The 26539-nt window shown below is 42.0% G+C and overlaps 1 protein-coding gene and 1 non-coding gene across 2 annotated transcripts; both read right to left on the reverse strand.

The window, feature by feature from the left end:
• Positions 1-2536: 2536 nt before the first annotated feature.
• On the reverse strand, positions 2537-25344 carry LOC134541132 (protein yellow-like). Its single transcript, XM_063384320.1, has 3 exons — positions 25085-25344; positions 6419-6920; positions 2537-4767 (listed from the first exon to the last, which is right to left on the reverse strand). Exons 1-3 carry the CDS (start codon positions 25194-25196, stop codon positions 3975-3977), a joined length of 1407 nt encoding a protein of 468 aa, XP_063240390.1. The 5' UTR covers positions 25197-25344; the 3' UTR covers positions 2537-3974.
• Positions 9296-9367, reverse strand: Trnad-guc (transfer RNA aspartic acid (anticodon GUC)). The gene has a single exon. It is a non-coding gene; the product is annotated as a tRNA-Asp (tRNA).
• Positions 25345-26539: the final 1195 nt, after the last annotated feature.

Here is a 26539-nt window from a genome sequence, read left to right on the forward strand (position 1 = left end):
GCATAACTTATTGCAGTCTGATAATTTTTTTTTTTTTTAGACAACAGTGTAAGATTTTTTATCTCGAAAAAAATATTTATTTATTATACATTAAAAACATGGGGAAACTATAACTAACATACTGGAAATTCTCTCCTTCATTTAGGTGGGGTGTCACACACCATCATGACATTTTACTTCTCATTTTCTCGTTTTTACAATTAGTTAAGTGTTTTTTTGTAAAATTCAACACTTAATCTCTTTTTGATTTTACGGTCTCCCACAAAAGTTTTCAACAGATTTTCACTAAGTGTGGCATAATTTCTGTAAAATGTTGTTAAACTGAAAATAATAACAAACATGTGCGTGACTTTTATATTTCTATATTACTTTATGTTTATACTTGCATATTACTTAACTAGCTGTTACCTGCCCTTACCTCTCGACCAGAGATTGGAATGAAATTGGCCAAAAGGTTTTTTTTTCTTTAAGCTCTTAAATTATATTAATTAAATTTAGTTTACAATCACTAAACATAAAACAATAATATACATTACTTTTTCCTTATACTTATTTTATGTTTTCGGTTTGTTAGATTCGCAGCTAGCTGTATACAAATGTTAATGTCTACGAATTTTTTAATCTCTTTACAACATCAATGTCCTCAGATCTATGAGAAAGTTAAATAAACAACAACAAAAATATTTTAAAAATATACAATTTATTTGTTAAAATACAATATTTGTTTACAAATAAAAAATAAAAATATATATTACATATTAAGTACCAGTGCCTTTTGTATTGTAAAAATAAGATACAGTGCATTAAGTACAGTTTATTTTAAAATTACAAATTTATTTATATTATTTTCACTTATTGTCAATGTAAATGAAAGTTCCGTAGATAAATAGCTCAACCTTACACACGGATACAAAAATTAGGTTCTATTTGCTCAGCATGGACAGTTCCTGTTGTTCCTGGCTGAAATGTTTGATTGAAAATAAGAATTAAGAAGTGTTCAAGAACATCTCTCAGGAAACACATCTCACGAGAAGTCTGATTATCATAAAATATTTTGAACTGTTTCACTCTCTATAGCTCCAGAAAAAAAAAAGCAAGTTAATGTGTTTTACGTGTGCGTTAAAGTCTATGAAATCGTTACATGAATGATTTGATGGGTCTTCGAGCGCGCTCCGCAGGCGAGCAAAACTAGAGTCGCGCTGACCCGAAGTCCGCAGAATACACAGAGAACACTTGTTCTGTACTTTCACAACAGATTCCTGCTGAAACCAGTGGCCAAGAAATATTGTCACTTTGTACAACACAAGGATGTGGTTATTTTTGCATGTATGAAGTACGTTCTTCGAGATAATACTGAAAATTGGCGTATCATTTTATATTTTAGTCGATGTTTTATTCAAGCAGAATTTTTTTTGAACCAAGGAAAAGATAATCAAATATTCAGTAATTGGACTTTCCAGTAAATACTGGAAAGCTATTCAAGGAAGGGTTTACATACATCTTTAATTACAGGAGGCACTGGGACAACACAAACATCTGTAATTTTACATGCATATTTATGTTCTTTTTAAAACAAGAAATTACAGTGTAGAGTCTTGGAAATATTTGCGAAATTGTCTGACGTCAGTAGAGATTACAAAGACATAGGTGCGCTTAACCCTTGTTTGTTTTCCCATTGGCCTATTTCTTAGCGAGAACATTTTTTTTTGTCCTTGTTGGTTGGCACTACCTGACTCGCTCACTTCTCTCCTGGCTGATCGTTATTGGCTCACGGTCGCAGAGGGGCGTGTCCAGACAACTGCGGTCCAATCAGGAACACGGTGCAAGTGTGTCGCATTCTCGCTTGAGACCAAATTAATGTGTAGGGACCTGAAAAATTCGCGAGTTCAATGACCTTCAGGATAGACTCCACGATCCTCTGCCTACTTGGGCAAACGCCGCCTGTTCATTGGGTGCTGAATTTTGAGGCGTCTCAAGTGGGTAACTTGTGATTGGATACTTTTTTTTATTGATTGTCTCTAATTGGCCAAGAGTCCTACATATTAACAGTGAACCAATATCAGAAGCAGCACAACGGTATAATTATTTGAATTTTAGCATAACACGAAATGAATCAGCGAATTATTCAGGTCTCTATTAATATGTGAAATTTACATAATTCTAGTCATAAAAAATCAGTACACATTGAGAGCATGTTTGTATTATTAGTGGCATGGGGAAACAATTCAACACTAAAAAATAACACAGAATCTCAGTTTAATGACTGCAAATGAACCGCCCAGATCTGACGGCTATTCTACTCATGTACATTGCAAAAAAAAAGGTTTTCCTTTTTTTAATATATCAAAGACCGTACAAGATATTCCTGCGGTATTAAAGACACCTGGAAATTTCGCGGAACCATTTTGGGATAGGTTAGACTCCGAACTCATCTAAAGTTTATCAGCGCCTTCATTCTGAAGCATTCTGAACTCACGAGATTATCAATAGTAACAATCTTATGATTAGAATAATTTTTTATAACGGGAAAAATTCAGGGGGGGGGGGGGGGATGTTTATATACAATCAGGGACACGGAAATTTCGTGGATTCATTTGTTGTCAGCCTAAAATTCACTGCACTATTTATACGTACTCCACCAACACATGTGTTCATATTGGTGGAGACCTGAACAATTCGTAGATTCGTTTTGGGATAGGTTAGAATACAAACTGCTATGACTGGGCCACAGTCAAGTTGAAGGACTCTGAGACGATGCATAACCTTCAACGAAAGAAGTAGCAAACAGCTAGCAGCCCAGTTAATTAATTGGTCTTGTGAATCAGTAGCCAATGAGCGTGAGTAATTTTCCCCGAGTGCACATGTTATTTTTGCAGTCCATTCTAAATGTCACTGAACGTGCTGTATTTGCCAGTTCCTACACATTCGCTGACTCCTTACTGTAGGGACCCTTCCCCCCTCCCCCTCCTTATTTGTAGTAGGTGGTTGTGATTGGGCCTCTCCACTGCTAGCTGGCATTTGACTGGCCCAAAGTCGTGTAGGGGAGTGTCCGAACAATTACGATTCAATCGTCAAAGCAATGGATATGTATACATTACAACATTATCTTTAGGGAATGGAATAATTCGCTGGTTCAATGGCCCCCGGGATGGACTCCACATTTCCACATTTCCCCTCTCATTGGCTTCTGTCTTGTGAGACGTCCCAACGTAGCAGCCTGCGATTCCATACAGCTTTGGTCGAGTGTTGCTCACTGTCCCATCTGTGAGGCAATAGCAGAGGCAGCACTAGGGTATAACTGTTTTAATTTTAGACTATCTTGAAACAAATCCGTGAATTTGTATAAGGTTTCTATTGATGCATAAAATTTAGGGCTGGAAAATCCTTGGTCAAGTCGGTTGACTGGCAAAATCTAACCGACGGGTGGTTTAAATCACTATGGCCACCTTATTTAAGGTGACGAATACTGCATTCGTTTGAAACTGTTACATCTCCTAAGAATAGCAACAATGAGTAGGACCTTGTAATTTTCGCGAAAAGATGTTCCCCACCAGCTGTGTCTTAAAACTCTGTAGCATTGTCTGTGTCTCGCGGTTGACTGGGTTTATTCAAGGTGCAGGTGTACTGTAGGCGCACCAATCACAGCCATCCAGTGCTGAATGGCCCGGCCAGACAGGGCGATGTCTTCCTCTCGCAGACGGCGGCCAATCACAAGGGAGCAGTCGCTAGAGAGGGTATACCTTGTTGCAGTCTAATGAGTGAGCATATTATTTCGCGAAAAATGCATGCCCCTAACAATGATTTAAGTTTAGAGATACGGAAATTCCTAGGAATCATTTAATCGCATGTTAGAATGCAAACCTCGCGCCGTGTTCCTGATTGGGCCTCTATGAGAGCGTGACCCTACGGTGCCCAGCTAGGATAATCAGGTTGTGCCGATGGACTAGGAGATCAGCACACCTGAGATAGGAGGTCTAGACGGGGCACACCAGCCGGGGGGCGAGGTCCTCCCGAGGGGGCACGTCCACGTAGTCCGGGTCGCACACGGTGTCCCGGGTCAGCTCGTCCGCCCAGCCAGTCAGCACCCTGAAGTTGTGCTCTGCGGGGTCGAGCTCCGCGTACAGGAACTGGTGCAGCCTGTTGCTGAGCACCCAGACGGCCTGGCGCTCTCCGTGGTCCACCTTGAGGTCGTTGGGGAAGCGCAGCGCCTCGCCGTCTGCGGCCACGACGCCCTGCAGGTCGGCCACGTGGCCGCGGGGCTGGCGGGTGTTCCAGCAGCCCACGGCATCCCGGCTCACCAGGTTGTAGAAGAGCACGCCGCGGCGGTCCACGCCCGAGGCGGAGGCCTGCGCCCTGTCCGGGTAGCGCGGCTCGCCCAGCTGCGCGAAGAGGTCCCCCATCTCGTCCACGGCGGACTGGTTCCTCAGCACCGAGGCGGGCACGGCGCACTCCCGCCCGCTCGACATGGCGTGGAAGAACAAGGTGCGGTCCCCGCGCTCCTCCGGCGACAGCCCCAGGCCGAACACGCCGTCCGTCCAGCGGAACACCAGGCCGTGCACGTCGTAGCGGCAGCTCGCCGGCTCGGGGAAGAAGAGCGGGTGGTCGACCCGCCACGAGGTGTCGTCCCGCAGGCGGTACACCACCAGCGCGAAGCGCCACACGTCGGCGAGGTAGGCGTGGGCGTCGTCGCAGCGGCCGGCTCGCACGTCGACGACCACGTTGCTGAACAGCGAGCCCTCCTTCACCTGCTCCCGGGGCAGGCGGTACCTGCGGGCAACAACCTGATCTGCCGGTCCGCGGATGCAGGGGATCTCTAGGAGAGTACCGATTTGGGAGAGGAGATCATCCTGACCAACAAGATTGCATTATCTTATTGGAAACGAAAATGTATAAGTAGACACACGGAATTGTTGCGGATTCGTTCAACGTTACAGTTTAATTTCCGAAATGTGCATTTGTTATTTGATTTTATGTTATCGACATCGTAAATTCGACCGCTTTTGTTTTTGAACACACCCTGAGACACGGGCAATAATATTTGGGTTTCACCAAAAGTTTATCATTTCAATTTCTATAACATTTTCTATAACATGAGTAGGAAGGATGGACAGGCATTCGGGCTGGGATGAACGAAGAGGAGTGTTCAGTAACGTGACAAAATTCTGACAAGCACATACCTACAGTGAAGGAAAAGGAAGCAAAATAAGAAAAGAAACAAAATATTTAAAAGGAGGGAAAAAGACTTAATGTAGCAGTTCACATAAACGCTAGTTAATTGAAGTTTATGGATATAGTAGATGAAAGAAGGATCTCTACAATAGTACTGATTGGGGAAAGGTGGTCATCCTGACTAATAATGGTAACAGCACAACAATAACAGGAAGGATAAATTGACGGTCGAACGGGGATGAACGAAGAACAATGTACCAATCTGAGAAGAAGATTATATCACTATTGTTACGAAACCTTAAAAAGAAGAAGAAAATATGGAAAAGAGAATACAACAATTGTTCATTTAAAAAAGGAGAAAGCTTGATGTATCAGCCTGCAGAAAAGCTGGATAATTGAAGGAGATGGATAACGAATACAAAGGAAGGATTTTCAGAAGAGAACTGAAATGTAGCCGAGAGAACACAATATTATAAAATGAAAATTGTAGTTTAATGAAGTATATGTAGAATTACCGGGAAATTAGGATATTATTGCATGGAGCCAAAGCTCCGAACGCCCTGATGGAAACCAGATAGGAAGTTGAAACTATGGACAATTTAAGAAATTTACAGCCACAACATCCAGCATCCCCAATAGGGTTCAGAGCTAGGAGGTAATACGAATTGGCATTCCAGTTTTGTAAATATCTGTCGACAGGCGAAACGACGCACGATGTCACGAACCCATGACGTCCGGATTCGAACCGGGGTCCGGAGAGCGAGTCCAGTGTCTTGGCAATGTGCCAGTTCGCTCCGTGACAGTGATGGATGGTGGTTGAGATGCACTAACTCACTGCCGGGCTAGTTCCCGGGCAGTGACGGACGGGAGGGCCGCAACTCCTCTGAGGAGTTCTGCGGAGACTCGCCACTGACTGTCGCGGTGTAAGGGTGAAGGGAAAAACTGCACAGGCCCTCAGAGTACACAGAAGGTGTGGATGTACAATCGCCCGATGGTATCACAGCCAGAGAAGGATAGTTTTCTCTAGAAGACTACAGAAGGTGTGAAGGTATAAACGCCCGAGAATGTTCGAGGCCAGACAAGAAGAGTGGTCTCTATTGGCCTGCAGGAGGTGAGAGGGTACCTGCGCACGAGGGTCTCGGGGCAACAGTAGGAGGGTGTTCTCTAGAGGACTGCAGGAGGTGTGGAGGTACAAGCGCCCGAGGGTGTTCAGGACCAGACAAGGAGAGTGCAGGAGGTGTGAGTGTACCTGTGCAAGAGGGTGTCGGTGGCCAGGTCGAAGACGAGCAGCTGCGGCGGGCAGCGCTGGCGCGGCGACCCGGAGGCCACGTCCTCCAGGCCAGAGTCCAGCACCCACAGCCGGCCGCACGGGTCCACGTTGACGCGGAAGACGGAGGTGAGGCGTTCGCAGCCGGGACCCCTGTGCCACGCCCAGCTGGGATAGGGGCGGAGCGGCGGGGACTCCCCGCCACCGGACCGGGGCACCGTGGCTAGGGTGACGGGCACCCCCGTGGGCTTCCAGCGAGGGAGCGTCAGGAACACGCGGTCCCCCCAGCAGTCCAGCCCCAGGGGCAGGTTGTTGGCGGGCACAAACTCCCCGGAGGACAGCGCCGCGGCGTGCTCCTGCGGGCTGGGGTACTGCAGGTCCACCTGCTTCCAGCGGTACAGCTCCGTGAGGCCCTGGCGCGGCGCCTGCTGGTAGTTGGTGGTGGCCAGTCCCGCCGCCAGCAGCCACGGCAGCCACAGCGCTCCTGCGCCAGCCACACCTCCGTCACCCTCTGATCTGCTTGTGGCTGTCCCACTGCCTGCACTAGCCACACCTCCGTCACCCTCTGCTCTGCTTGTGGCTGTCCCTCTGCCTGCACTAGCCACACCTTCCCTGAACTACGCACTTGCATAAGCATAATAACACAACATAAAGCATTATTATTCCGTAAAACGAATTCCATGTATGCAGAAATCACTATAGCCATGTGTTTCACACAGTTAAAATATATTTCTTGTAATACATAAACTACTCCTTGGAAAACTGGTTACAAAGGAGTCTATTGTAATAGTTTTTTTTTTCCCCTGTGTGCCCCTCTTCTTGTAGTTAATCTTGAACAAGTCCTATGCTTCGAAACACTGTCGCTCTCCTACACAGCTCCATGATCTGGCTTGTTGGTGGCAATTGTGGAAGCTATTGTGGGAGAGGAGGGTTGACAAAGTGGACCAGAGTGCGATGCCAAGACCTTTCATTTAACTGCTGTTCGCGGTAAGTGAAACCCAGGTTCAAATGTCCAGCCAGCAAGTATTCCGCGCGGCGACCGGCAAAAGCGAGACTGCTGTCGAAACCACCCAGCAAACGCCTCGCTCGCCTTGCAACCCAGGATAAGTCAGTTCCAACTTAGAGCGTGTACAAATATAACTTTTGAAACGAAAACATTTTTACAGCTGGTAGAGTAATATTAGTATCACAGGGTCACGGAAGTGAGTATGTAAAGGTGTTATCTTGTGTAACGTAAATATTTAACGTATTTAACAAATATTGATGGATGGTGCAGGGTTTAGATAAAATGTTTTGAAATGAAACATGTTTACAGCCGGTTACAAATGGCAGCAGAAGTGCATAATTTCGTATACTTTCCAATACTTCTGAACGTACGCATATTTTCTTATATCTTTGCACACTTTAGTAACTCTAAACTTTCAACTATGAGGTTGAAGAGTTTTTGCATTACATTTGTGACAATTTGTATAGATATTGATAAAATATCTATCTATATGTTAGCTATATCATAAACTCATTAATGCATTCTTAGTTTTCGTTGAAGAAATGAGTCTTCCTATGGCCATCTTGTATTGTGGCGTAACGGCGGACATCTAAGATGATTTTGACACTGGCTGCCATATTATATTTCCGCAATTTTATTTTCTAAAATTTCTGCCAAATTGTAATCGAGTGCACCACTCCCAAACGTTGCAATTTCTTGTTACTGAGGGCATTTCTCACATACCCTAGACAATAATAAAATAATTAAAGAATTAGTCACAAAGTAAGCTTAGTTTTTTGTAGGTTTAAAAAATGGTGCAATTCTGCCGTGAAATACAGACGCAGAAACTTCTGATTGGTAGTGTTACGTGCTTTAGTCGAAGGTTGAGAGGTTACAGTAGGAATGTAGCTGTCGTTCGAGTGTAACCTGCGTGATGTAATATGAATGGAAAAAAATGAACAGTTAACTCTCTTCTCTAGCACATGTAGTGACTTCGAGTGGGCAAAATATGTTTACACATGAAAGCAGAAAAAAAGAATCAACCCACGCATTTTTCTTACTTTCAAGACATTTTGCGTGTGGTGAACTTCGAATTCATTCAACATGGCAAACATAATCACATCGGCATAAACAGCCTGAATGAAAACAAACCATATATATAATTTTGTGATTGAAATTACAGATGTAACGGGTTAATTTAACACTGCATCAGTGTGAGAGCCTAGCTTACATGTGTAGATAAATTCCAGTTGACTTAAGCTGCCAATGTACGTTTCTTTTTGTGAACATAAGTATTGTTGCGAGGCTGCTACAGACGAGGCAAAGCCGGCCGGTAGATTCCTGGTGAAGGCCCCGCCTCCTTGTGGAGGCAGCCGTCCCTCCCCTTGCAACTACAAGAACCCTCCATTAGCAGGCCACTTTTTAGGAGCTACTCCCCCCCCCCTCACCCCGTAGACCGGTCTGGTGTAACCATGCCCATTGCTCTAGCAACGTCGATAATAAAGTCGGTGGAGTTGATCACGCGACATCTCTCAGTGCCGACCTGCGAGCTGAGTGAAGAGACGGTGTTGTGTGCGCGGCGGACGAGACAGTAGCTCAAGGCAGGGGCCGATGTGCGCGGTAAGGGTAGTAGAGACAGCCTCTGTCAAGCCGAGCTCCAGTGCGGGGGACAGAACTGTGGACTTAACTAAAATTTTCATTATGTAGTTTGTGTATAGTCATTCAGATAGTTACAATTTAAGGGGAAAAAAACCGTCAATTCTATTAGTTGAAAAATAAAGTGGAGATGATTAATTTGGCTATAATTTACCAACCTGTATTCCCACACGAAAGAGTATGTAGAGGGAAATTTTTTTAAACAAATAAATAATAACCTCCCCGGCGGGGAATCGAACCCCGGTCTCCCGCGTGACAGGCGGGGATACTGACCACTATACTACCGAGGACTGCGTATACTCTACTAATATTTCTAGGGCTGTGACAATGCGTTTTCTTGTACATCACTTTCCGAATGGTTGTTTCATATTGCTTGTAACTACATAATATTGCTTCAGAGTTTTTGCTTAGAATTCGTTGAAACCGTAAGTAAATTAAGTTATAACTCAAAAACCACTCTAAGAAAAAATGTAAATAAAATTAGGTATTACCGATAGGTAAACTTATAATGAGAATTTAATGCTCGTTATAAGTATTTTTAACATTCCGGATTTCCTAACCAAGGTTTTATTTTTAACGCCAAATATTTTATAATATCCATGCTATAATATTGTAGTTGTTTTTAACAATGGTTGCTGTTTGCGTCTCGCTGAATCTCCGTGGATATCGCGACTCATCAAAGCTGCGAACACAGTAGTACCGACAACACTGAATAGATGGTGCTAGCAATAAAAGTATTCTGATATGAACCATCCCTTAAAAAGTATGTGTCCTTTCCATTATGACTGCACTTGCTAAAGGATATAGGGGCGTTAGTGCTACGTGCGTACTTGTGTGTTCGGAAACACCATTTGTACAGGTATGTAGCAATTTTTATTTGCTGTCAATAATATTTTCTGTGTATTCTTATTGTAACAATTTATATTTATTCTTGCAACCTGGTCTGCAAGTTATAATAAGAATGAATATTACTAACCTTGAAATTTTGAGTGTATCCGAGGACACGCGATTAAAATGATAAAGATATTTAATTAAAATATTTAGGGCATTAAGTGTCCAGTGTAAGTATACAGTGTGGAATGAAATGGCAGCAATAATTAGGTTCGATTAATTTAAATAATTGATACACTTCTTCCCTGGTGGGAAACGATGGAAGTGTTTTCCATTTGTTATCCTTTCATGCGATCCTTTCATTACTGTCTCATAGGCGTCCAGGATGATTAGCGAGCTCTGTGCTCCAGCGCTAGCGTAAAGCAGTAGTGATGGGCAGAACGGTTCTTTTGACCGAACCGGTACTTTCGGATCAGTACCGTGAAAGATTCGTACAGAACGATTCGTTCATCTCGGTCATTTCGTTCTTTTCTGTGAATAGGATCTGGCTCTTTTATCAGGTGTCGTAACTCGTTCATCCTTTAGAGTATTGGCTACGTGTTTGCTTCCAGCCTCCCCTCGTTATCGCGTGACCCGATAACGAGAGGAGGCTGGATCGCGTGGGTGGTTATCTTTATCTACTCTGTATGGGTAAATGAAATTTCAAACGTCTAGTTGTATACTGACTGTTATAAAATTATTGACTGTTGATCGCTGCAAATGCTTCATGCAGTGATTCTATATAATACGGGAGCATTAAATCTAAGAATGTTAGGTACGAAAGTGATCTTTCTTAACTTTAATTTGTAATCGCACTATTATAGCTAGTACTTGAACATTGCTTTTCGTAGCCAGTGAATCACAGTTGCGTATATGAAACAAGATTATTTATATTGTATTACTTTTTAAGTTACAAATATTAATATACAGGCTATTTACACTCTAGAGAGAGTAAAGTGTTTACATGTAGACCAACACATTTAGAGAAAAAAAGACAAAAATTGAATACTACTACTGCGATTCAGTATGAAGAGAGAAAAATGAAGTAGGTACATTAATTAACACCTAAATGGTAAGTGTGAACATTTGTAGTTACTTTCCCTGTTATTTTTAATTCATGTTTTTTTTTTTCCCCAGATTTGTGTATGTGAATGTGAAAACGCAATTTTAAACCACTACTTAACAGTTGACATTTTCAGGTATAGATACTTTTCATGTTACCCTATTTTATTTGATCAGTTATCGTTTGCTCTTATGAACATGCTCACGCTGTGATTACTAATTCTTCAGACTCCTGACGTCATGAATCATTTCACGAACGAATCAGACCGGGCGCGTGGCCGGTTCTCTCATCTCGTTCTCTCGTTCTCTCCGCGTTTTCGTTCTTCCGAATCTTTCAAGGTACCGGCTCTCAAAGAGCCGGTTCTTTACATCGCGAAAGAATCGCAAGATTTCGTTCTCTCAAAGATTCGTTCTTTTTGAACGAATCGTTAACGAACGACCCATCACTATAAAGCAGCAGTAGTGTACATGCTTCAAGTCAGAGTCCACTTCCCTGCCGAATGGAAACCTGAAGTCCTCGCGCCTCTACAGTAGAGCAAGTCTACCTGTCTCGGTACTGCGCTGCAGCTTGTTTGAAGCTCGCTTTTGTTTTGTTTATTTTCTACAAGAAGTGACTTCGAGTGGGCAAAATCTGTTTACACATGAAAGCAGGGGGGGGGGGGGGGGAAAAACAATCAACCCACGCATTTTTGTTACTTTCAAGACATTTTGCGTGTGGTGAACTTCGAAGTCATTCAACATGGCAAATAAAATCACATCGACATAAATATCCTGAAAGAAAACAAACCATATATATAATTTTGTGATTGAAATTACAGATGTAACGTGGTTAATTTAACACTGCATCAGTGGAGAGCCTAGCTTACACGTGTAGATAAATTCCAGTTGACTTAAATTTCTAATGTATGTTTCATTTTGTGAACATAAGTATTGTTGACTTGATATAAGCTTTTGGACATAAGCCATTGCTATGCACATGTATGTCTGTAGAAGAAAACTACAAAAAACCAAAAGACAAAAAAACACAAATTAAGCAACAGCAATTTGTGCTTAATTTGTTTTTTGCTGTTGCTTGATTAGTGTTTTTTGTATTTTTCTTCTACAAACATACACGTGCTTAGCAATGGCGTATGTCCAAAAGCTTACATCCAGTCATGCACTCCCATTTCAAAAATCTTTCAAAGATAATATAAGTATTGTTGCGAGGCTGCTAGAGACGAGGCAAGGCTGCTAGAGACGAGGCAAGGCCGGCCGGTGGATTCCTGGTGAAGGCCTCGCCTCCTTTTGGAGGTAGCCGTCCCTCCCCTTGCAACTACAAGAACCCTCCATTAGCAGGCCACTTTCTGACAGCCACTCCCCCCTCTCCAGCCCCAGAGTCCGGTCTAGTGTGACCTCGGCCATTGCTCTGGCAACGTCGAGAATAAAGTCGGCGAAGTTGATCACGCGACATTTGGGAGTGCCAACCTGCGAGCTGAGAGAAGAGACGGGATTCGTATCACCGGGGCCGGTGTTGTGTGCGCGGCGGACGAGACAGTAGCTCAAGGCAGGGGCCGATGTGCGCGGTAAGGGTAGTAGAGACAGCCTCTGTCAAGCCGAGCTCCAGTGCGGGGGACAGAACTGTGGACTTACTCAAATTATCATTAGTTTGTGTATAGTCATTCAGATTGTTGCAATTTAAGTAAACAAATTGTCAATTATATTAGTTGATAAATAAATTGGAGTTGATTAATTTGGCTATAATTTACCGACCTGTATTCCCACACGAAACAGTATTTAGAGGGAAATTTGTTTTAAACAAATAAAAAAAACCTCCCCGGCGGGGAATCGAACCTCGGTCTTACGCGCGACATGCGGGGATACTGACCACTATACTACCGAAGACCTTATAAATGTATGGGAATTATAAATATTTTAATATATTTCTAGGGCTGTGACATCAATGCGTTTTCTTATACATCAACTTCCGAATGGTTGTTTCATATTGCTTGTAACTACATAATATTGCTTCAGAGTTTTTGCTTAGAATTCGTTGAAACCGTAAGTAAATTAAGTTATAACTCAAAAACCACTCTAAGAAAAAATGTAAATAAAATTAGGTATTACCGATAGGTAAACTTATAATGAGAATTTAATGCTCGTTATAAGTATTTTTAACATTCCGGATTTCATAACCAAGGTTTTATTTTTAACGCCAAATATTTTATAATATCCATGCTATAATATTGTAGTTGTTTTTAACAATGGTTGCTGTTTGCGTCTCGCTGAATCTCCGTGGATATCGCGACTCATCAAAGCTGCGAACACAGTAGTACCGACAACACTGAATAGATGGTGCTAGCAATAAAAGTATTCTGATATGAACCATCCCTTAAAAAGTATGCGTCCTTTCCATTATGACTGCACTTGCTAAAGGATATAGGGGCGTTAGTGCTACGTGCGTACTTGTGTGTTCGGAAACACCATTTGTGCAGGTATGTAGCAATTTTTATTTGCTGTCAATAATATTTTCTGTGTATGTTTATTGTAACAATTTATATTTATTCCTGCAACCTAGTCTCAATTTTTCAAATTGTATTTAAGAATGGTTATCACACTATACTTGCCATTTTGAAAGTGTCTAAAGACATGCAAATTAAATTAAATTAAAATTGTTTAAATTTCGTAAGACATTCTAAATATTATATGATAGCTCATTATATATATATAATTATATATATATATATTTTTTTTTCATTATTTGTAATAAAGGAATCACGTGTTCGGTGAAGTTAGAGGTGGGTTGGGACAGCAATTTTCGGTATCAGTCCCAACCTGATACTGATACAGTAATGTACCTAGGTACAAGTCTCTGATACTTCTGTATCAGACGGTCCCAGGAGGCAACAAAGCTCCGCGTACGCAGACCGTGCGACCGGAAGGAGAATCTGATACATTATTTATCACGCCCGGTAATTCTCTACCTCTGTTACTCTCATGCCCGCCTGATACAGCCAGTATCAATCAGTTCAACATTCACTGCAGTTCGTCCTGGCCGTGTATCACCATGTACATTGTTGCGGGCTGTCATGCTTTGTAGTTAGTATCTTTATAGTGAAATAAGGAATGGATAAGTGCACGAAAAAGACTTCATTTGTGTGGAATTTTTTTACGGAAAATAATGAGTTTGCTAATTGTAATTTGTGTAAACAAAAACTGAGTTATAAATCATCATCGACTAATCTGAAGAAACATTTGAAACGTAAACATTGATATAGTATGCTCACTAATCGTAATCTTTTAATGTATGAAAACACTAGTTACTAATTGTTTTCGAAAAAAGAAAGTTCATATGTTGATTACATCTGTTATTAGTGTCAACTGAGAATTTATTTGCATTTTCATAGCTGTTAGGTGCACAAATATAAATATTATATCTTGTATTAATGTACTTTTTAATATTAAAATTTCATTAGTTTTATTATTGAACGAGACGGTGCACGCACTGCGCACTGAGCGTACTTTGAAGTAGGACAATAAACAAAACGACTTGTAACCAGGGCTGCCACTCTGATATTCATGAAAAACCTAGACAACCTACAAAAAAACCCAGACACATGGGTAAAAAACCCAGATGCGTCTAAAATGCTATCGTTGAAAATGTTTGCGTACTAATTCAAAAATATAAACATAACTGGTTTTAATATAAAACAATTAATTACCTTACAAGACTGAAAACGGTTAAATACAACCAATACAAGAAAATTACACTGCAGCAAAATGGCTGTATAAGTAATTCTTGGACCAGTACATATCATAAAAAAACCTACAAATATATACATGACAAAACAAACACCATCACTGCATCCTTTGAACCGGTAATTGTTTTTATAAAACTGCATCATGTACGTTAGTCTTTATTCAGAGTCTGATTCTACAAGATTGGTTTGAAGGTTAATTGTTGCATTGGTTTTGTGTTCTGCAAGCCTCTTTGAAGAATGTGTCTAATTTAATATTCGACTTAGCTTCTTGAAAACTAGTTTTGTTTTTATATGTATTTTTGTGTGTGAAACACATAGACTTGTTTGCATTTATCAAACAGATATTGCAACAGATACAGTAGCTACTACCTTTATTATTGTTTTAGGTATAAAAATAATTAAAATTATAAAAAACCTAGAATTGTTGGAATTCATTATTTAAAAACCCAGAAACCCAAACACCATTGGAAAAACCCAGATCTGGGTGGAAAAACCCATGAGTGGCAGCCCTGCTTGTAACAATATCGCTTTGCGCCTCTCCTTCAAGGCTTCAACGCCTTCCCCTGCGCTTCCTCCCCTACATTCTTTCCCTTCTTTATCCCTTATTCGTCGTTCCTGCTCCCTCCCCTTTCACAAGCTCCGCCCAAGTGACCGTCATCTGCGATCGGGTACTGTATTCATTGGCCGTGGTGTTGTTCCAGCTGAATTCTGAACTGATACTAAAGTCTCTGATACTTTTCAAGTGTACTCGTTTTCCGTTACTGATACAGGCGCGTATCAGTGCCAAAGTATCAGGTTGATACTTTTCGACCCACCTCTAGGTGAAGTATAAAGCTTAGAAACTGTCTTTGTTAACAAGTGTTGAATTAAACGGCACCAATAATTAGGTCCGATTAATTTAAATAATTAGTGTTACACTTCTTCCCCTTCTTAATACAATGTTAGGCTGACCGGCAGCCAGGTGGGAAACGATTGAAGTCTTCACCGAAGAAACAATTGTGGGCAGCCGTGTCCCTGCTTAGTAGTCACTCTTCCTTCTGTTTCCTGTAACCAACCTGCTTGCTCAGGCATGACTTCGCCCAAGATTCTCCCTTTTACCTGCGCCAAACGTAACTAGTTGTATTCCAGATCTAAGATGGTGGCTGCCATGGCTGACAATCTCCGAACAAGGCACACGACGTATGCTGCATGACTGAAACCCTGCATAGTTAGGTATATAGGCTTAGACCTTAAGTCTTCCCTGCCTAGATTAAATTTAGGTTTGGAAAAACATCAACTACACACTCGCTTATACTCTGTGGGCCAGCAAGCCTTCTTCGAGAACAGTCTACACGGCGCTGCATCTCAGCGCTGGGAAAATGTAAATTACGCCAGCTTCACGCTACTATTTATCATCAGGGCTAGTTTGGGGGGGGGGGGGGAACCCCAAGATTTTTTTTAAAGCAAGAGTATACCCTGAGAAGAAAACGAAATTATGTAAATTGCTAATAGAGTTTTCGTTCGAAAGATTACAAGTTATGCTAGGCTCATGTTTACAGCTATCGCTAAAGTAACGATTACACCGTATGTATGTATGTGTATGTGTGTATACCTTGGAGACATGAGATACCACGTCCACTTTTGGGGAAATTGCACTTTCAGCCATAAACTTGACCACCGTTTGACGTTCTTTCTAGTGGCTTACAACACTAAAAGATCTACAAAATGTTGAAAAATTCGCATGTGCTACAGCCAGTCCCACCTCGTCAGGGGCGTATGTGTGTCGGCGAGGCGGGATGATAAGCGCGACGCTCGCTGTTGCTTCTAGCGCGGTGTCTCCTCTGGACTGGCGCGCAGTCTTCTCGTCGTGCGTATGAGCGGTGACCGTGACATTATATATGGCAGAGAGTTGAAGATAAAGGTGTAATGCAAGTCCCTTAAGTGCTTTCAAGAATCTGTACCGGTTGTTTAACGTCTAAAAATTACTCTGAAAACACGCGTTTTAACTATTTTCACTCTTCTAATAAATACAGTTTAAAAATTCAATCCGAAATCAAAAGTACTTTTTCGGCCCTCAGTGAACTCTGAAATGCTCTGCGTTGTTTTTCCCTGAAGCTCTGCGCACCGCGTGTGTGCCCGGGTGTGCGGGTACTCACCTGAGCTGGGAGCTGCCATTGCACTGCTCCGAGTGGGGCCCCGGCCCGCGCTTATGTGGGCGGCGCGGCCCCGCAGCGAGCATACAGGCCTGCCGCCAGGGAGCGCAGTCGCAACAATGCAGCCTCGCGGGAAGCATGTCAAGGCACGCTCCTCATGTCACACGACGCCACTGTTAGCGCGGGAGCCATGGAGTTGAGAATTGTCAGGATACGTCATGCTGTTACGTAATCACTTTTTTTTAATTTGCTATCTTTTTTAGGTTAGATTGGTCATCTGCGACATACTACCCATACTGGGCCTCCAGGTCTAAGTTATTTTTGGTGCCGGTGAAGGGGGGGGGGGGCGACGGTTTCACGTTACTTTCAATCCTAAAGGGGACGCCAGTCACCTTAGCTACGCCACTGGGGTGGACTCAGTTTTATATTAGAAAACCATAGGAGGTAGCTCACAGACACACGAGCAGCTAGTTTCTTTCATTTCTCTATGTCCGCCACACGGTCATATAGTAAGGGCTGTCGGCCGCGCGTGACGTCACCGGCAGTGCGCCACGTGGCCAGGCAAGCCCGCGAGCCATGTGAGCTGTGCGGGTTGCAGCTCAGCAGGCGCTACAGCACCAGTGTTACGTCAGCACCGGGTCCACGGCTTTTGGAAAGGGAAGGTGGAAGCGGTCCGGTTCTCGCCGAAAACCCGTCCTTTGCTGCGCATGACGTCACCAGCAGCGCGCTCTCGGATATGCCGCGCGGGTCCAACTGGTTCACGGTTCGTTAAAAACACAAGCAAGCAAAAATTAAATATATATATATATATATATATATATATATATATATATTCGAACGTGTATTCTACGAGAATCGTTTCATAACATAATTATATAAACACGAACCGACTGGGCCATTAGTCCATGAAGTGTGTGTCCAAAACCATAGTTTTTTGAGAAAATCGGCGATTGAAAATTATCAGGTTTCTTGAAGTCAATTTTTTTTTAGCCTTATTAACTGCTTTAGGACTTTGGAAACTCGTTGATTGTTTTAAAATAATGTCTCTAATCTCCCTTATCAATTTTTAAAAGTAAATAATCCAATATCACTATGTATTAACCATTTTGTGACTTAACCCCCCTTTTACGCAAGAAGCGCAGATATTTCAACTGGGGTCGAAGGCCCGGTCCAGTGGCTTGATTGTCGATGTTTGAATGGACGCTGAGCGGTGTGATAACTCGGGAATGAGCTCGAGACGGGAGTACTGCGGTGAGAGGCCGGCTGTCCAGGGGCCGGTCGCGTGACGCAACACGTCTGGGGGCGGGCACAGCTGGAGCGTGTTGCGACACCAGCGCCTCGCAGCGGCCGGTCTGTGCAGCGGGCAACCCGCTCGCCTGCCTCGGCTGGGTCCCGGGCCCATGCTCAGCTGTTACAATTAGCAGAGCCACGGAAATTTCGCGGATTCCTTTAGTCGTGAGCTAGAATGCAAACCTCCACGCTGTCGCACTGTGTTCATGATTGGACCGCAGTTATCTGGACACGCCCCCTCTACGACCGTGAGCCAACGATGTCCAGCTAGGAGAGAAGTAAGCGAATCAGGTAGCGCCAAATAACAAGGATAACAATGTTCTCGTTAAGAAAATCAACCAATGGGAAAGTAAACATGGGTCGAGCACACCTATAACTTTGAATTCTATCCTGAGGCCAGAGGAATCCGCGAAATTTCCGGGACTCTAATAATTAGAGACATGCTAACTGTTCATTGGCTGCTGACTTGTGAGTCGTCTCGACTGGGTGGCCTGTGATTCGACACTTCTACGAGTGAGGGTCTCTAATTGGCCCTCAGTCCTCCAGATTAACAGTGAACCAATGGCAGAAGCAGCACTAAGGTATAACTATTTGAATTTTAGCATAACACGAAATGAACCCGCGAATTTTCCGGGCCTCTAATTATAATGGTTTACAAACTAGAAAAACACATTGAATATTTTATACATAAAGCTTGGTTTGGACTTATAAAAAAGGTAACCATAATTACACCCTGTATTTTCAGGTTAAATAACATTCTAAAAAAGAGTGTAGGTAAGAAATTAACTATGCAATTATAATTATTAGAGTCCGGAAAAATTCGCGAATTCATTTCGTGATAAGTATACTAGAAACCAAACAAATATACCTTTAAATTTCTTCTGCGATTGGCTCACAGTTTATCTGGAGGACATTGAGCCAATGATAAAACCTTCAACCAAAAAGTATCGAATCACAAGCATCATCAGTTGACACGTCTCACGGAGTCAATAGCCAACCAGCAGGTGTAATTTGCCTGCTTGTGTAGGGGATTGCGAAGTCTATCCTAAAGGTCACTGAAAGTGCGAATTCTTCCAGTCTCTAATTATAATGTAGCATAAAAGGGAGGGGGGGGTGACGTCTCCGATCATGGGTCCCCAGAGCCCGTAAACGAATGTGGGGGTCATGCTTGCCCCCTCCCCTCTGCTATCAATGTCACCCTCACCCCTCCCCTCCTCACCGCTCGCAGACTGGGGAGCCGGCACACGTGGATCTAGGGACTGGAAAAATTCGCGGTTTCAATGACCACTAGGATAGACTCCACGATTCTCTATGTACTCGGGCAACTATCACCTGGTCATTGGCTACCGACTCGGGACACCTGTTTACTGCGATTCTTATGATTCGATACTTCTTTTGTTGAAGTGTTTGCCATCGGCTCAGAGTCCTCCGGGTAAATTGCGGTCCAATCACTCACGCAGCATTAAGCTAAACGAGTTTGGATTCCAGCCTGTCTTGAAAGGAATCCGCGAATTTTTCCGGTCCCTACGTGGAGCCCTTCTTCCCGCCGCCATCTTCACTTGACATCTTCATGTGCCATCACGACGCACGTGTTTGTTTCACATTTGCATCTGCTCTTCTGACGTCTGTAGTCGGGCTGTCCGGAAGAAAAATTGTTATCAAAAATATTACTGGTTAATACGTTTACATTTATACTAAAAGTCAAAAAAAACGAATCTTCATAACTTCAAATGTCTCATCAAGGTGTTCTGCATGTCAAGTGTTAATATATATTAGAAGTTATTGGAAGCTTGTTTGATTTTTTTGCTGCTTCCAAAATTATTTCTTAACTTGCTTTTGAACGCATTTTCAAACGCTGTTTTTTTTTATTATACATAAACGGTCCGGGTCATAATACACGGGAGTGTATTATTTACGCATGGTAACTCTGGATATGTGAAGAAAAAACATACCATGGTGAAGAAAAAATATTATTTTAATGAGATGTAAGTAATTGTTTAACTAATATCGATACAAAAGATTTTTTTTTCAAAAATGGTTGTTTTCTCAACAGTTGTCGGCTCTGAAATGACGGACGAGCTAAGCGGGCTGACGGGGCTAGTGTAGCTCAGGCGTCACGCTCGTTGCAGGGCCGGCCTGCACAGACGCGGCTCGCAGATAACTTTCTTCGCGCTGGAACGCAGCATCGGCAGCTTTCACACTCGCGGGAGACGCAGGTCGCTGCTTCACTTGCCACGCAGCCGCTTGCACGGACCACTCTGTCGCCCTCCGCGCAGACACCGCTGCTAGACGTGTGGATGTAATCATGGCCCCCGCATTCGAATAATAGAGACTGGAAAAATTCGCACTTTCAGCTTTGAATATATATACTGTATAGAAGTCGCGAGTGGATAGGATTTACTCTACGTTTTTCAGAAGCGTATGATGAGCAGCTTGGGAACTTCACCGCTGCAGTGCGCTGCCGTAACGCCCTGTATCGTCTTAGTTGTTATTTAAACGTTAGAGTGCAGCACTGTCGCCCGCTGTCATTCCCCGCACCCCCCAGCTATCATTCACTGCAGCTCAAGGTCTGGGGAAGGGGTGTTTGAAGAGTTCGACACTTGTCCGCTAGGGACCACCACAAGTCGATGCCCTAGAGATAGTGGCGATTGCGGCGGTGAATTAACCAACTACCTCAAACCGTATTAGAAATTTTAACCTGGGCTGGCGACTTCTATACAGTATATATATTCAAAGCTTTCAGTGACCTCTAGGATGGACTTCGCAATCCCCTACACAAGCAGGCAAATTACACCTGCTGGTTGGCTATTGACTCGTGAGACATGTCAACTGAGATGCTTGTGATTCGATACTTTTGGTTGAAGGTTTTATCATTGGCTCAATGTCCTTCTGATAAACTGTGAGCCAATCACAGAAGCAATTTAAAGGTATACCTAGTTGTTTGGATTCTAATATATCACAAAATGAATTCGCGAATTTTTCCGGTCTCTATCGACTACGGGCCTTGGACCCAGGATCGGAGACGATTTCCCCCCCCCCCCCCCCCCCCCCAACCGTGCTACATTATAATTGCATTGTTATTTCTTACCTACACTCTTGTTAGAATGTTATATAACCTGAAAATACAGGGTATAATTATGGTTACTATTTTTTTTAAGTCCAGACTAAGCTTTTTTTATAAAATGATTTTACTTTAAAATAATCACAAGGAGAATTTATATTCGTTTCACACACTAAGATAAAAATTAAAATAGTTACAGAAAAATAAAATTAGCTGTAGGTGGGTAAAATCTTCTAAAATTTCATTGGATAAAAAAATATTTAATTTTTTTATAGTTTGTTAAAAATTATAATAATTAAACATTTAATAATAAACAGGCCTGGACCCTGGACCTAGGGGTCCACCCAGCCCCACCCTTGTGGTGGCCATGAGATGTATATACATATTGCTATTTAATTATGATACTTTTTGATATTTTTAATTTTGCTCACTACAGCTGTGGTCAATCTGGGCCGGGGGGGGGGGGGTTAACCGCGCGTTAGAAGTTATACTTGATTGGCGTCAAAAAAATCAATAGATTTTGCATGCAATTATTAATAGAAATAAAACTGTAAAAGGACTGGAGTGACATTATAAATACGGCCGGTAAAGTAAAAATTTGATCAAATTGAAATAAATTAATACAAAACGTGTTAAAAAAAATTAATTATTTTGGTAATATAACCGAGATATATTTAATTTATAATTTATATCAATACATATGCCAAATATTTATTCTAATGTATTAATTTTAATTATTTCTTATATAATTAAATGATCTTTTATAATGTAAATAAATTATACATACGGGAACATAACCTAATATTCAAAAATTTTATAAAAACATTTTCTTTCACTAATATTCGCAAAAAATATAACTTTTTAATTATATGAATCAGTATTCAATATCCACGAAAGTACATGATCTAAATGCAAATGTGTAATTTTTATTTGTATTTAGCATTTTTTCAGCCCGTGAAAATTTCATGGCATGGTGCGTGCGCATCATAAAAATGCACGCCTTCAATTTTTTATAACACGCCTAAAGACGTGTCACTTAAAAAATAATTCAATGGTAAACACCAATTATTATTTCTCAGGAGAAACTATTTGTAGCTGCCGGTCACTATCAATAACAAGACAGTTCATTACATTTTTGGTTTTGCTCAAACAGAGCCAAAAAATTTTAATATTATGAATATATAAATAAATTGCTGCCCAAATAAGTTGAAACAAAGATGGCTTCTTTCTGCTACGGTTCCTTAGAAGTGAAAATTGAATAATCACAAATGACGCACTTGATGAAATGCAACAGGAAACTGTATTTCTAAAATTTTCATTCAATCTTTTTTTTTTTTTTTGCTTTTAAAAAAATGCAATTTTTCAGATACAATTTTAAAAAAGCTTCTTTGTATTATAAAGTTCTGTCTAAGAATAATGTGCTCTATGGACGATGAGAGGCGAGTTTCTCGCGGTCTACAACACCGTGTTATCCGCTCCCCTGGTAACTACTCCCAGAGGGGCAAACCCGAGGAGTGAAAGATGGTTCTTTTACATGTCCGAAATTGGAATGAATTCCAACAACAGCATGGGGCTCCGGGAACCGAGAAAGGGATACGCCGTTTCCGAACGCGGTGTTGTTGTCGACAGCCGAGCAGCCACACGCGTCGATAGGTTGAGGAGACCCACGCCAACATGGGCGCCGCCGAACCAGCCGTATGACCCCAGGTTACCCCCGGGGCGAGGCCCGGGGAGTACCGACACGTCCCTGGGACCCCTCGGTCACCCAGTAACTCGTGATCCAGCCGAGGTTACCCGCCTCCACCGGCTGTGCAGGCCAGCAGCACACCACGTCCACTCCTCTTGAGTGCGCTCCGAGCATGGCAAGCCTTCTTTTCTCAGACGAGAGAGACAAACGCCCGATCGTGCATCTTCGGGTTTTTATTTTGTAGGTTAGGTTAGCTACATTATAAATACTTTAAAACATCGTGGACGGTTGATTTGGTTAGGATAGCCACATTTAAGATACTGTGAAATCATGTAAACGGTTTCCTAGCCCTGGATAGCTACATATTAAAAAAGTTATTTGCTAAGCAACCATAAAATGATTTTACAGTTATTTTTTAATGTAGCTATACCTACCTCTCATAACCAACCATCCGCGATGTTTTAAAGTATTTATAATGTAGCTAACCTATCCTAATCGACCGCAAAATTGAATGCCACACCGGTTTATACAATGAGATGGAACGGGGGAAAAAAAAGCGAGCATGAACTTCGGGGAACTTCGGGTGTGGCTCTCTCGTCTGTGAAATGAAGGCTTCCCTCCGAGCATAGCAGCCACCACTGCCACCACTGGTCCGGATCCGACACCGATCCAACCCCGTCTGAGGAAACCTCAGCCTCATCTAAAATTAAGTTTTTCGTCCGACAGCCAAATAAATGCACCACAGCTCTGTACAACTGAAAGCGTGGGGCGCGCTCTTCTTTCATTTTCGAAATGGCTACTACCTAAATTTTGTAAAATTAGTAATAGAAAATTTATGACAAATGATATCCAGCACCCCATTGCTAATTTTAAGTTCATTTTTGTTACTAAATTCATATAATTTTTTTTCGTAATTACTATAGGTATGTTAATATTTTCGAAATATTTATATGCTAAAATTTTCGTATTGACTATACCCTAAAATTAGTGGATAAAAAAAATTACAAATAATATTATTTTTTTCTGATTGAAAATTTTTTAGTTCATATTTTTTATTAATTTCGTACATTTATTTTCGTGATGACTACATCTTTAAAAAAAATGTTATAGAACATTTAAGTTAAATGGTATCAAAGTTTTCGAAATTTAGGGTCATTAACCCCCCCCCCCCCCCCCCCTCTCCTCCTCCTCTTAAAGGCGGAGAAAGTCGAACCTCGGGCACATTTTCCACCATAACCCGACCTCAGAAACACAATAAATCAAAAAGATTATATTTTTGAGATTTTGGTGGCCACATTCCACCTGTAGAGTCGCGCCTCCCTGGGCAGTGGTTCCTGGTGTCCGGGCTCGGGCCCTCCCCTCCACGGTAAAAATAAAAAAAACAAGAGTGAGAAAATTCTAGCAACCTAGCTGCATAGGTTACAGAGATATTAACCTGGAAGGATTAATTATTGTGTAATATTTAGAGAGTTACAATAATGTATTTACACCCCGCTGAGGCCAGATTTATCTCATGCACAAAAGTACTACATGTTGTAAGAGTGTTTTTGCAAACATGTCTTACATACCAATTCGATATTTATTTATACACATTTAATAACATTATGAAGTGTTATAACGAAATTTTCGTATTAAAAACAACTATGAAAAAATTAAATTTAAAAAAATAGTTTTCTTTTCACACGACAAATCATGTGTTATACGTGGAAAACGGTGGCGTTCTAATGAGATTTTAATGTTCCCATTGATTTTCTTTTAAAAAACAAATTATAAAGATAACAGTCACAATATAACGGCTATACTAGGCCAGTGGCGTAGCCAGGATTTGTGTATAGGGGGTGTTAAGAAGCATGCCCCCCCCCCCCCCCTATTAAAGCGCGGGTCCAGGGGTCCTCCCCCGGAAAAATTTGGATTTTAAGGTGTAAAATAGTGTTATTTTAGCAGTTTTCGGTACTTAAATTTAAATATTGTAATGGTAAGAATTTTATTAATTTTTAATATGAAATTTGTTTGAGTGATGAATAAGAAATTTAATTAAAAATTTGGTGCTAGGGTGGGGGGGGGTGTTTGAACCCCTAACCCCCCCCCCCCTCCCCCCTGGCTTCGCCCCTGTACTAGGCACGCTCCTTCACTACAGTTTTTCCCTGGTGCAGTCCAGGCTAGCTCACCGAGCTGGTTGTAGGCTGGCGTCTGCAGCGCTGGGGTGAACTGGTAGCGCTCCTGGTGGTAGAGGGGCGCAACAGCCGGCCACAGCTGCCTCCTGCCTCGCGCCTTGGCCATCGCTGCCGGAGTGCGAGCTGCGAGTTGCTCCGTCCAGCTGCTTTCTCCTAGCCCGCTACCCCCTCCACGGCGCTATCAACACGGCGTGCAATCTCTCACATTTGAGGTTATGACGGTAACCCGGTTTGTGAACTACGCAATACACGTACTCTCCAACTTAACTTTCCGAGGACCACATTTGAAGATAAGTGATACGAAAACTGTTAAAGACACAAAGAAGCCTACTTTTTTTTTATTTTTTTAATAATGCAGTAGTTTGTGATAGAACGTCCCAGTTATAAAATATTAATAGTATCAACTGAAATCGTTGTAGAGTATTATTGCTTCAGTCACAATTCATGAGTATCTCAGAAGATAAGCGCATTACTCGAATACTGATTTGTTCTTTTCTCGCTTGCAGCGCGAAAGAATGGCTCTTTCTGCAATTAGTATAGGGTGAACATGTAAACCAAATTTGGCAACAGGATGAAGCCTCTCCCCAAAGGAATCTCTTTGTACGAGAGTGGTTGAACGTCCAAGTCCCTAACAGTTTGATTGGTCGTAATGGTCGAGACGACAGAGCTATTTTTCGCTGACCTGCTTCTGCTTCTGACATAACATCATGGGATTTTCTCCTTTGGGGCTTTACACAGCATCGTGTCTACGTTCCTTCGCTACCTAATGATATGCCAGAGTTGAGAGACAGAATTGAAGAGGCTATTGTTTCCATTACTCCGGACGTGTTAACCAAAGTGTGGGAAGAATTGGACTTTAGATTGGATGTGTGCCGTATAACTAAAGGTGCACATATTGAACATTTGTTTGGAAAACTAGGTTAGTTTACCTTCAATTTGATGTGCGGTTTGTTGTAAATGGTCCAAATTAAACGGTTATAATATACCATTGAATCTGAGACATTCTTTTTAAGGATATACTGTATATTTTTTAAACGTTCATACAGTTACACAAATTGACAATATATTTTGTTTTCATGATAAATATGAATTATCAAAAGAAGCCCGGGGTAAACATTTTTAAGTTATTGGTTTGGTGACCTTTTGAGACTTGTGTGCTTCAAAGCCTGACTACAATTGCATTGTCCCAAATTGTGTCGACGGAGACAGGTCACTGATTGGCTCTCGTGGTCCTCTGACGTCATGGGAAGCGTGGGCGATGGTCCGAAACAAAAAAAAATCGAAAACATTTACTTTGGCGAACTATATTCACTGCGCTTTGCTGACTACTTCAGAAATCAGTGGATTCTGACATAGTACGTTGCAATAATAGACACGGATACTTTCGGTGCATCAATGTGTAGGGACACCTGTATTTCGCGATTTCATTTCATGTCAAGGTATTTCACA

Source organism: Bacillus rossius, chromosome 18 (genome assembly GCF_032445375.1).
Source record: "Bacillus rossius redtenbacheri isolate Brsri chromosome 18, Brsri_v3, whole genome shotgun sequence".
In the NCBI taxonomy this organism is placed as follows: Eukaryota; Metazoa; Arthropoda; class Insecta; order Phasmatodea; family Bacillidae; genus Bacillus; species Bacillus rossius.

What these genes read in the sequence shown, in the direction of transcription:
- LOC134541132 (XM_063384320.1), bottom strand. Translation starts at nt 25,196, where the DNA reads ATGGCCAAGGCGCGAGGCAGGAGGCAGCTGTGGCCGGCTGTTGCGCCC. An exon ending in GCCAGCCTACAACCAGCTCG is followed by an intron (nt 6,921 to 25,084) that starts GTGAGCTAGCCT and finishes TGGCTGGCGCAG; the next exon opens with GAGCGCTGTGGCTGCCGTGG. An exon ending in ACCGACACCCTCTTGCACAG is followed by an intron (nt 4,768 to 6,418) that starts GTACACTCACAC and finishes TGTTGCCCGCAG; the next exon opens with GTACCGCCTGCCCCGGGAGC.